The following is a 12,532-nucleotide window of genomic DNA, read 5'->3' on the forward strand; positions in this document are numbered from 1 at the left end:
CACAAAGCACATGTATTTGGGCGTTATTATCTAAGAGTGCTGCATCTATACTATCAGAGACATGATCAATTAGGGTACAATCCTGACTTAAGGGAGAACGGTAGAGAAAATATAAGTAACTAATGCAGTGATGAAATGTTAGTCGTAAGCACATAAACGCCTGGTCATCCGATTCAAGATTTTTCTCTCTAGTTAAAGGAAGGGTGCTACGGATGACTCTAAGCCCGTGCATATATCTATCCGAATCCTTACGACAAAGTGGGAGGTATCCTGTCATGTTAAAGTAGTTAGAAGGGATTGAAGAGTGTAAGTTTGTTTTATTTAATGCTAAAATATCCGGGGAGTTTATTAAAAGGTAAGACTCTACATCATCTAGATTACCCACGGATATTTGTGAAAGTGAGCCTCAAGGATGAAGGCGAACTGGCTTTATTTGGGTGGTTGTCTGGTTTTATCGTGATATGTTTGGGTTGTCATTCCATTATACTTTTGTTTAATGTCAGGTTGGGGGAAGAGCATTCAGCAAAGTGGGCCTGTTTTGACGCTAAGTATACACACAGTGGTCCATTATCAGAGTCCTGTCTAGAAACTTGTGGCCTTGTGAAAGCCCACTAGAGATAGCAGCAGGGTCCCTTTCCATGCGCGGTATGGCACTACAACTATCTTGATATTATACAGCTGATGATAAAGCAGCCGCTCTAACCGCTGCTGAAGAGTTAGGGCTCCTGTACTGTCAGTCGGAAACAGCAGCCAGACAAACTGTCAATTAGGTACCCTCAACCTCTCAAACAAGTTGAGTGAGCACAAGTGGCATGCAAGCAAACCCAATTTGCTCAATTTTTGAAAGAAATTTAAAATAGGGAATAAGGGAACAGCGTTCAATGTCCTAGTCGGGAAACAAGGCCAAGCACAGTGGCTCAGGTGAGTCCTTGGTATTTTACCTATATACCTGGCTAATAGACAAAGGAGTGTGAAAGCCGGCGATAGGCAGAGCCTATCTACTCCTTAAAGTTGACTGAATTTTAAAAAAAAACTTAATGTTCACTTCTGATCCTAAAACACCTCCTGTATCAAAGGTAATTGTTTTTTTTGTTTTTGTTTTTTTAACTAGGGGTTGAACTTCTAGTCTCTAGGTTTAAAGGAAACTAATTGATATACATTTTACAATTTCAAAATCTAGATGAGATAGGGGATAGTGATGGTTCTAGTTTATTTAAATTAGTGTAAAAAATTGTTGACTTCTAACTTTATCTTAAAACTATAACATTCAACTCAAAACTATTTGACAATGTTTGCAGCCAAGAAAAATATAACATCATTTTTCTTATTTAACACTGATGTTACTGTAATTAAAATCAATGTTTGACACATTGATTTTAATTTTTGTTTGTAAATCTTAAAGCTATTTATTAATACTTTTTCTAGTTTCATCTTAAACCTGTTATTGTTTTTTGTATGTCTATTATCTTGTCATTAAGTAAAATTGTGTTGGAATCAGTGATGGGACGATTCCAGTATTTTTCCCAATTCTGATTATTTTTAAATCCCTAAATATGTAGTGATAATAGTTTTTATTAAAAAAAACTATGTAATATGTGCATATGTTTGAAAATGTAAAAATACATTTGTTAGTGATGGGGTGATCTATAGTTCTTAGTTTTTATTTGTCATTTAAAATAAAAGAAATATTTAATTTTTTATTGGTACAACATGGAAAATTAAATTTTAAACAAAGGACTATTAAAAGAATAGTTTTTGGTATTGGAAAATAAGTATAAAATTTCCCGCCTCCGATTGTCTCAACATTAGTTGAAATATTCAAAAAGGTGAGTTCTGTTCTGTTTTCCAATTTTCAAGTGATTCAACTGTCAGCAAATGAAAATTAATGAAAGTAAAAGATTTGATATTTTAACTGCAAATCACTTTTAATGACTCAATCACTAGACATTCCCTTCTGCTATATAAACCTTTTTCATGTCATTGATTATGTGAAGTGACTCTTGCCAAACACTCAATTCCTAAATAACTCCTATATAATTAAAAAGGCAACAGATAAGAATTAACAGCAAATCACACAGCAATGCTTGTATTGCAAAGATTCGAATGTAAAGAAAACAAAATGAAATCTATCGTATATAAAAACTTAAAAATATGTTGACCTAGATAAAACCCCAAAAATAGCAATAACATTCCAAAAGAACCTTTATGCCAGCAACTAGTCCTGACAAGATTCTAGGTATAGTACTCCTGCAACTAGAACTAGCACCCATTTTTTTGCAAAGCTGTTCAATTGTTGACCAAAGAAGAAATGCTTTCCAACACCTTGGAAAACCTTATTAATTTGCCCAGTGTTTAAAAAAAAACAAAAAAACTGGGGATCAATTATCTGTATCTCGGTACAGACCAATTAGTCTTGTGTGTCATGAGTAAGTTGCTTGAATCTGTTAAATAGAAAAATTGTCAACCATCTCAGCAAATACAACCTACTCAGTGACAAGCAATATGGTTTCCATCCTGTGAGATCTACAGCTGATGTACTGACTAATTTCATATAGAAATTGTGAATCTATCAACAGAGGTTTCCGCTAAAGAGCAAGAGCTCTTGACATATCAAAAGCATTTGATAGGATTTCGCATAAAAGTCTACTTCATAAGATTTCCAGCTATGGAATATCTGGAAATGTCTTGTCAACCACAAAGTCTCTTCTCTCCTATAGTTTCATACAAGTAGTCATCGATGTGCAGAAGTTTGAAGTTCAAAGTATCAATGCTGGTGTGCCTCAAAGATCCATCCTGGGCCAAACTGTTTCCCTTATCTTCATCAATGATCTCCCAAATCACATTCTTCTAAGTTCATTCATCAACATATATGCAGACAACATAACCATATATGGCAATACTTCAAAGGCCAACAATGACCAAGTTCTGAGTCTCTCTCTCTCTCCTCTGACCTTGAGCATGTGGTGTAGCATTACAAGCGTATGCTGTATTTTCGTGGACATCGGCAATATTACATACCATACATACCTAATGTGCTTCAATGAGTCATATCTTTTTTATTTGTGGGTCAATTTTTAAAAGAATTACATTGCTGGAAAGGGAATAAAATAAGCATTCCAATGATGTTAATTTATTTTTTTTGCGTTCAATGTTTTTATGCTCCAAGTTAAAAATGAAAAAACAGTAAAAAATGACAAAAAAATAGGAAACAGTTTTTTTCAATATTTACATTTTATACGTTACGTTTGGAGACATATACGCGGGGTTGAATTTGATGGGATATGGCTGAAATTTTACAGGCTATATAAAAAAAGAAGTCCATCTCTACTAATGTTAGTGTTTTTTTTTTGTTTTTTTTTTTAATGACCACAGGAAGCAAAGTTACGACCGAGCTGACGAAGAATATTTCAAAATTGATAAGATAAATCGGCATATATCATCCATTTTCATATAAATAATAATTTCAGAATTATTTTCATGTATAATGTGTAAATATTTGACAATTATTAATTGCGTTGAATTTTCTTTAAAATGTTATCTTTTTATAGAAATCAAATCCGCTTACAGAAAAACGGTTGCTAAGCACGTTATGCGCTGAGCTTACTAAAGTATTCTCTTAAAAATAGAAAACTAGTCTTAATAGACTAGTCATTTTTTAGTTTGTCAATTTAAAAAAATTATTTTCAAGTTTTTCAAATTTGATTTCCAAACAATTCTATTTTGTTAATAACACTTTTAGTACACATGCACTAAAAACTTAAAAAACAACAAAATGTACTAAGTACATGTGTTTAACTTATTTGTACTTAAGGTAGAATTGTGTTTTTTAGTGATCAAAAAAACAAACAAATATATAACAAATAAAAGGTATTTGTTTACTTGTGCTACCATAATGTTATTTAGAAACCCATTCTTAACATGGGGAAGGAAGGGTGTTTTTTGCTAACTATTCTGTACTTTCGCCTAACAATTAAAGATATCATGAAACTTGAATATATTTTTAACTCATTGTCAAGACCATTTTTTCGAATCTGTAAAACCAGTTTTTATTTTTTTAACTGAGGATATCTAAATAATAATAATAATTAGGCGGTTTGATAAAGAATTTCATTGTGATGCATTTTGTAAATTTTTACCTTGTTTCCATCATAACGTTTTTCTTTAAAATGGTTTTCGGGTATGCTGAAAACGAATATCGCATTTACATTTTCCACAAATAAGTAGTTTTCTGGATATTAAGCAATGTCATTTCTTATGTTATTGCTGGTGGCCATCTTGGTATGTGCATTTGTGCATAGTTTCTCGGGTTTGCGCAGTTGCGCATACCAAGATGGCCACCAGCGATAACATAAGAAATGACATTGCTTAATATCCGGAAAACTACTTATTTGCAGAAAATTTGAATGCAATATTCGTTTTCAGCATACCCTAAAAACCTACAGAAGTAATCATTTTAAATGGTAAGGTGGAAACAAGGTAAAAAATTACCGTTTTATTTCTTTCTTTAAATTGAATTTTCAGTAAAATAACAATAGAAATGACAAAAATTACCATCAACTGGTGAATATTTAGTTGTTGCTTATCAGGATTCCTGGTATCCTGGTATTGTGGAAGCTACATGCAAGGATTCACGTAGAGTACGATTTATGGTTGCATCTCAGAAAATAGGGGTATATTTTTGGCCAGATAGAGGATTTACAAAATTGAAAATTGGACTGGTCGACTATGGGAATTTTCATCTTTTACAGAAATTCAAAATCTATATGAAAAATTTTCTTTGATTTATTTCTGAGATTAATTCATATCTACTCAATTTTTTTTTCTTTGAGGGAGTAATAAATACCGGCCATGAATGCTCTTTAGGCATTTAATGGCTACACCCAGATTAAGCTCTCCTTGAGGAGGCAGGAAATTTATTTAATGGCTACACCCAGATTAAGCTCTCCTTGAGGAGGCAGGAAAATGCCTATTCTCAATAAAACTATATTTAAATACTACTATAATACTTAGTTTTGTTCATAAAGACACCCACTGTATGATACCATGTGCCAGTTTAAAAAAAATTGAAATTTGTACATCTGAATTCATGGCTTATGGTAAAGAGATACATCAGATTTGACTGCATAATCAGAAAGAGCACACAATTTTACATAAGAGTACCAAGTTTCATGAGATTAGTTTGAAAAATAAATGGTGGCGAAATTACTAAATTTCTTGAAATATTGAGGTCGGTAATTTAACCCACTTTTTCTAAAGAAAAATATCCACGGAAAAGCATAAATTTGGGCACTTAATCTCATAACTTTTGAACTACTGATAGTATTTGCATCTTTCGGCGGAGGAGAAATCCTTCACGACTGAGACAATTTTTATTTTTGTACCTTTTCTCCACGTTAAAAAAACGACCCTGGTGTCTAACTCTGTCCCGTGGGGAGGCATAGTAAATAGGTACTGATGGTATTTGCATAATTCAAACGGTTTTAATCATCTTTTACATAACTCTTCATGCAAGTTGATAAAATAACAATTATCTTAAAAGAAAAAATCAACTTGTAATGCTATGTGGTGCAATGGCGCAAAAAGTGGCTGGTTAATTTTAACATATCCAAAACGGCTATCTTTTCACCAGAAACGTTCTGATCCCCACTTGACTCCAATTAATATGAATGGCTCCTATTTCAAAGAAACTTCCTGCTTTGACAAACTTCTGGGTCTGACCTGACATGGAAAACTTGCATCAAATCTGTTGCCAAAGTGGCCAGAAATATAGTTACATCATTCTATTGCTCCAGAAGATATCTTACTCCTGACAAAATCCACTATCTATATTAAAGCCAGACACCTTTTAAAATGAAGTACTGTTGCCATATCTGAATGGGAGCTGCTTGGAGCATTCTATCTTGCTTTGACAAAGTTCACAACTGTCTTAGAAAACTAGTAGGTGATGCCATTTTCTCTTACCTGCAACCTCTTTCCCCATAGAAAAGACGTTGTGAGCCTGTCTTTGCTCTATCATTATTTTTATGGCAAGTGCTCATTTGAGCTACAATTTCCCCTTTCATAAAAATACTCATCTAGCTACAACCACTATCAACAACTTCCCACACTCTGTGTGCCTTAATCTAAACACAAATTTGATGAACAAAGCTTTTTTTCTTAGAATTGCCTGCTTTTAGAACTTTGTTCAGCTGGTCTTATGTCTTGTGAAATTGTAACAGGTTACCACAATGGTATGCATGCTAAATTCTAACAAATATTATATAGAGTGAAATATATTTTAATTTAGTGTTTATTTTATAGGATAAACTTGATTTTTGTAGCAGGTTTATAAAATGAAAAAAATGTTTGAAACAATTTGCTATAAATATGTAATTTAATGTTGAGCAAAAGAAAACATTTCTAATTAAAGACATGTTTTTTCTATTCTTTCAGGAAAGTATAACTCTGCATTTGGAACTGGAGGTAACCAATATGCTTATTACCATGATGAAGATGAAAGTACGTTCCAGTTGGTTGATACATCCAGAGGCCAGAAACCAATTTACCAAAGAGGAAGGCGTATGTTCCAACAGGTCTGTTTTTATTCATGCTTTTAATAAAGTTTGTTTTGGGATAAGTACGAGAAATGGACTTGACTTTTTTTTTTTTTTTGCAAGGGAAATAGCTTCATGAGAGTGACATAACGATTATTGAATTTTCATAATTTGGTTCCTTTCGATTGTTTTTAGTATTTTATAGGATTTTGTTTGGCTGGAGAGAAAAAGATATTACCCAATGAAGAGTTTGAACTCTCAACCATTTCTTAAGCAATTAGAAACTAATGCTTTAGTTGGTCTAATCAACAAGACTAACAAAATTAAGTTTAATCAGTATTACTTCCAAGAAATATTCACAAATTCTATATTTAACCATAGCTTAACTTTGTTTAAGGTTTATGTCTAAGGTACTCTGAGAATCAATGTAGTGTTAATGAGTTTGATGTTTGCTGTTGCTTTGCTTGGGAAAGGTTAAAAAAACTTCTGCTAATCCTTATGCACATTTCTTTCAGACAAGCTCTTTTTAGCCTATGTTCATTCCTCTAATTTGCATGGCAGTGAAATGTGAGTTCCAAGCACTTCTGATTTATGACGGCTTCAAGCATAACAACTTTGTCATTATCAGGTGGATTTGTAGCAGCAAACTTGAAAGATTCCTTTCAGCTATGCTCTCAGAATCTTGGTATTGGTGGAGTTTTGAATGCTTGCCATCTCACTTTGTGCACAGTGTGCCACTTTTTGCATCAACTGAATACCATAAATGTATACCTCATGCCTGAGAGTGCACGAAAGACCTAACCGACATGCATATGAAGTGATTTCTTGTAACATGACTGGAGTTCCGGGCATTTGTAGCACCTTAAATGCTAGTCCATCAGTATGTTTTTACTCTTTTCAACTTTTTGCACAACATTAAAATGATGTGCAAAAAGTTGAAAAGAGTAAAAACATACTGAGTGTTTTATTTACGATAACTGGTAGAAAATTTTTGGTTGAATTTATATTTTCAATTTTTCCTTAAAAACTGGTGTAATTTTCTTTTTTTTTATATTTCTACTAACATTGACTGTTACAGATCCTATCTTTTTATCAGATGAATTGCAATATACAGGGACGTAGGTTTTCTGCTTTTTATCAATTTGGAAATTTTTTTTCTTTTTTTTTTTTTTTCCTGGAAAAGGTTAAATCATTAAGATTTTCTGTCCTTTTTGTTCAATTTTAATTTTTTTTTTCTCTTATTACAGGTCTTTCCTTATTTCACCTCTCCTCTCTAAAAATCTTAATCTTGCTATACTTCATGAGTTAAGGAGGTGGATTTTTGTTTCATAAATGAATACCTTCCTGTTTCCTTTAAAACATTGATACTTTTAGTAAGAAAAGACTTTTTAAAAAATTCAATTTTGAACAAATTTTATTTTATTTTTTTACTTGATTCTGAGTGAACACTGAAAAACTTAGATTAAAAAAACTATTTTAGAATTTAAAGAAAATTAGTTTTTTTTTTTTTTTTTTTTTTTTTTTTAACCAACTTTTCAACATAGGCTTCACCCCCCCCCCCTCCCAAATATATTAACTACTTTTTAAAATAGAATTTCCTGAAAACTGATCTAATGTAAAATTTGATGTGTGAGAGACATGACCTCCTAGGTTGGAAAATCCACCTTCATTTCAAATTTTTTTTTTTCAATTGGTTACTCATGTGCCTGAGTCCATTTTAAATAGGGTTTGTTTTCAATCCAACATTTTTTTTTTTTTTTTTTGAGTATTTGAACAATTGAAATGAATTGCTAAAAATTAGATTGAAAGAAAGGCATATATTTTTTGTTTTTCATGTTTTAAGGAATTTTTTTTTTTTTTTTTTTTAAAATAGAATAAACAACGTCGGGAAAGAGAAAGACGCCAACAACAGGCTGCAGCCAATATCCAAGTGTTGTCCAAAACGCAGAAAAGTCGAGAAAGGTAATAATGAAATAATTTCTTTTTTCATTCTTCTATAACACCTGTATTCCATCACCCATTGTTGAGTTTAAAAGGTGGTTATCTTCATCTGATAAACATCTAAAAGTGGAGAGGTCTATTCACATATAAGGTTCTTCAATTTCAAGACATAAAAAGAAAATAAGTTCCTTAAAGAACAAAAGTTATGATTCATTGTTTTAGTAAAACTGGATACTGTATTTATATTGAATTCTAACCTAATTAACATATGATTATGGATCATAACAGCCAATCAAAATATTTTCTATCACATTGTTTGCAACTCTTATTCTCTTCTGTAACCCGTGAAAAAAAATAGTTCATATTCATGTTCTATAATAATAAATTTTGGTGAAAGAATATTTTTAATTTTAACTAATTTTTCTATATCTATATATCTATTTCTGTTGACTTATTGCCATATGTAACTACTGTACTCCAAGTAAAGTCTCAAAATTATTTATCTTCAGAGATCGACAGAGGCAATTACGTAAATGGCAGAAACAATTTGGAAAAAGACTCCAAGAAAACAAACAAAAGGTTAATTTTTGCTTTTCGCTTTTAAACATTGTTTGAAATTGTAATTTTTTTATTTTCATTTATGACTTATGAAAACTTGAAGCTAAAATCTTATTTACTACTTAAGACTTCATAAAATTATTCTTTAAAACAAATTAATGCTTTCATTTTATATAAATTTTTAGTTGAATTTGAAAGATAATTACTTAAAGCTAATTGTTAAAGAAAAATTACATAATCAAAATTTTAGATGTCATATAACAGTAAATAAATCTACTTTTTTTTTAGGATTATTAGAATGTTTATTGATTCATTTGCTATAAACAATTTGAGTGAATGTTGAAAAATTCATTAAAGTTGTGTATTGCCTTATCAATATTCATTTTAATAAATTAGAAAATACTAATTTAATATTCTCCATGTTTTGGAATACTTAACATTTATTTTGATACTAATGAAATATTGAAAACTTATCTAAGAAATAGTTTTGTTTTTAATCTTTTGTCCTATATTGCTCTTATTAGGCTCCTGTTAAGAACCGTGATGCTTCTGTCCAAGTTCGTGAAACTTGGCAGGTGGTGGAAGATATGGACTTTCCTCGGCTAAGCAAACTTAGTCTTCCTGGTGTTGATCCTCCTGAAGATCTGTAAGTAGTTGACATTTAAAAAAAATGTCAACCTCATTTTAACACAAATTATTCCTTTTTTTTCTATGTTTTGTTTATATAATTCATTTCATTCCTCGAATCAATAGCAATAATTGATATCGCTATTTGAAAACAAAAATATTACTTAGGGTGTTGAGAGTTTCTGGAGGTATTTCAATTTTCCTGAGCAATGTTAGTGCACACGTCCTGACATACGCGCACACACGAGCATGCTTTATTAAGATGAATTGAGTTGATTGGTAGAAACATGACCAAATTAAAAATAGGTATCTTTTGACTTTTTTATTAAATGGATGTTCAAATTTATAAATTGATATGACCATTTTTTGTCTTCTATGGAAGAAACAGTTATATAACAATAGATGTCTTGTTCATAAATTCGGGATCATTTTATATTAAAAAAAAAAAATTATATGCAATATTTAGACATTTTTGATAATTTTTGTTATTGGAAAATATTTTTCTTCCAAGAAATCAAATAAGTTGGCAGATTCTATCAAGAATGTAAATAGTTTTTAAAATAATATTGATCAATTTCTTGATAATATTGTTTGTGTTGTCAGTATTAAGAATTTTCAAATATTTTTCTTTTTAATTATATAGAAGAATCTCGATTTTCTAAAATTGTACTAATGTATTAAAGAAAGGTGGTGAATAATGAAAAAGTAAAAATAATGAAAATTTTCTGAAATGTTTCCAGTATTTTATGTCTCTGAGGTAAACTGGTATTAGAACTTATGTTTGTGTGCACTTTTAGAATGTCTTATTCGTCAGTGTGATTATTTATTGATTTTATTCCACATGGACTGGGAGTACGCCCTTCCTTCTACATGTGATGAAAATTTAGTAATTTAAGTTTCTTTCAACATGTTTTCATTCTTTTTTAGAGTACTGTGTGGTAAGATGGAATTCTATGACAAGTCTTATGATCGTGTCACCACTAAAAATGAAAGGCAACTTAAGCGAATTAATCGTAGCTTCCATAAAGTCACTACCACTGATGATCCCATCATTAGGCAGGTAAGTCTACCTGTTCAACTTTTTTGACTGATCACAACCCCAGTGTATCCATACTCTCAAAATGTTACAGGAATATGTCATTGATTCTAAAAAAATGTCCTCTTGTAAATTCTTTTTATCAATATTTTTTTAGTTCATTTTTTTTTTCTACACTTATATTTTTCATTTAAGTCATTTTTCCATTAATAAATTACTCTATTAAAAAAAGAATATAATTGTCTTTAGTTTGAAAACTTTTTTACCCAGTGTGGAGATATATAAAGCAAAACGTTTCATATTTTAAAAACCCTATTTTGTTGATGATGCATTATCTGTAAAGTTTGTTTCAGTTTTTAAATGTACAAAAAAAAAATGTCAAGTTGAATATAAAACTTTAAAAAAAAAAAATATATATATATATATATCAAAACTTGATTGCATCTAATTTCTCTTTCATTCCTGTGAAATCAGTTGACCAAGACGCAAGGCAATGTGTTTGCAACGGACTCCATCTTAGCCACCCTCATGTGCTGTACCCGTTCAACATACAGTTGGGATATCATCATCCAGCGTGTTGGCAATAAGTTGTTCTTTGACAAGCGTGATGATTCAGAATTTGACCTCCTTACTGTCAGTGAAACTGCAAATGAACCTCCCCAAGAAGAAGGTCCAAACAATATCAATTTCCCCCGAAACTTGGCCTTAGAAGCAACATTTATTAACCACAATTTTTCTCAACAAGTTCTCAAAATGGTTTGTACATTTTCATGTCTTATTAGAATCGAGATTTTAAATCTTTGCTTCTGTTCTGGAAATTTTCTTTTTCTTCTGAAACAATGATTGTTTTCTATTGCTTTTACTGGTTTTGTGGGGTAAATTCAGCATGAATACACGTTTGGCACTACACATCATATAAGACATGGTTACCTCTTCCATGAGGGGGGATTTTTCCGAATTGGATAAATTCCTTGCATAGAAAAGGTTACTGGAGATTTTCTTCCTTTTCACAATTCAGATTTTATTGTTGTTAGTATAATACTGACTCTTACTTTGTGGTAAATTGTCTTTCTATTGCAAACTGACTGAAAGAAGGGGGTGATTTTTGTTCTATCTTGGGTTTTATGCTGACTCTTGAAAACTAAAATTCTTTTTGAAGCATATATAACATGTTTGAGGCTTTTAATTTTGAAACTCTATTTAAATGCTCTTTTTAGTGTATATTGAAATTTTACACAGCAATTTGGAATTGATCTGTGTAGTTAATCCTAAATGAATTTTTCATATACGAATTTAACAGTAACTATATAAAATATGTGTGCGCCGTCCAAAGGAAATGATATAAAATGGATGATTATCTACAGCTATTTCCTCTTTTCAAGACTGCAGTCAGTACTGATTGTGACAGTTTGTCTACCACCTAAACCAGCTGCTTTTGAATGAAATTTTGTATTTGTTTACCTTTTTACAATATTGATAGCCTAGAAGAATCAATTCCTTTTACAAAGAATCTTGCTTTATGCTGATGTATATACCATCTTTTCTTTCACAAGTTTTGGCTAATTTACATAACGATTTTAAAAAGTCTCTTTTAATAAATATCAGTATTTCTGTATTCATGTAAGCAGTAAAAAAATTCATAGAAAAAGCAATATTTACCTTTGAATTTTAAATATTTGTAATTAAAAATTATTTTTTTATCCTAAAAAAATGAAATTAATAAAGAGTATAATTTTCCTTCATGTATTAACATATAGGAAATGATTTTTATTTTTCCATTTAGAAATACCAGGTTTAATTGTGACTTCTAGAAAAAGTGAGATTTTTTTTAATAGAA

At 30.8% G+C, this 12,532-nt stretch overlaps 1 protein-coding gene across 1 annotated transcript in view; it reads left to right on the forward strand.

The window, feature by feature from the left end:
• Nucleotides 1-12,532, forward strand: part of LOC145247396 (eukaryotic translation initiation factor 3 subunit D-like) — a 44,235-nt gene that overhangs the window by 18,799 nt on the left and 12,904 nt on the right. Inside the window, exons 3-8 of the mRNA XM_080109098.1 lie at nt 6,433-6,572; nt 8,407-8,495; nt 8,984-9,053; nt 9,557-9,678; nt 10,587-10,719; nt 11,170-11,451. Coding sequence (XP_079965224.1) covers nt 6,433-6,572; nt 8,407-8,495; nt 8,984-9,053; nt 9,557-9,678; nt 10,587-10,719; nt 11,170-11,451 — 836 coding nt within the window. The remainder of the gene's footprint in view (nt 1-6,432; nt 6,573-8,406; nt 8,496-8,983; nt 9,054-9,556; nt 9,679-10,586; nt 10,720-11,169; nt 11,452-12,532) is intronic.

This window comes from Euprymna scolopes, chromosome 25 (assembly GCF_053919585.1).
Source record: "Euprymna scolopes isolate OS-2025 chromosome 25, ASM5391958v1, whole genome shotgun sequence".
Taxonomy (NCBI): Eukaryota; Metazoa; Mollusca; class Cephalopoda; order Sepiida; family Sepiolidae; genus Euprymna; species Euprymna scolopes.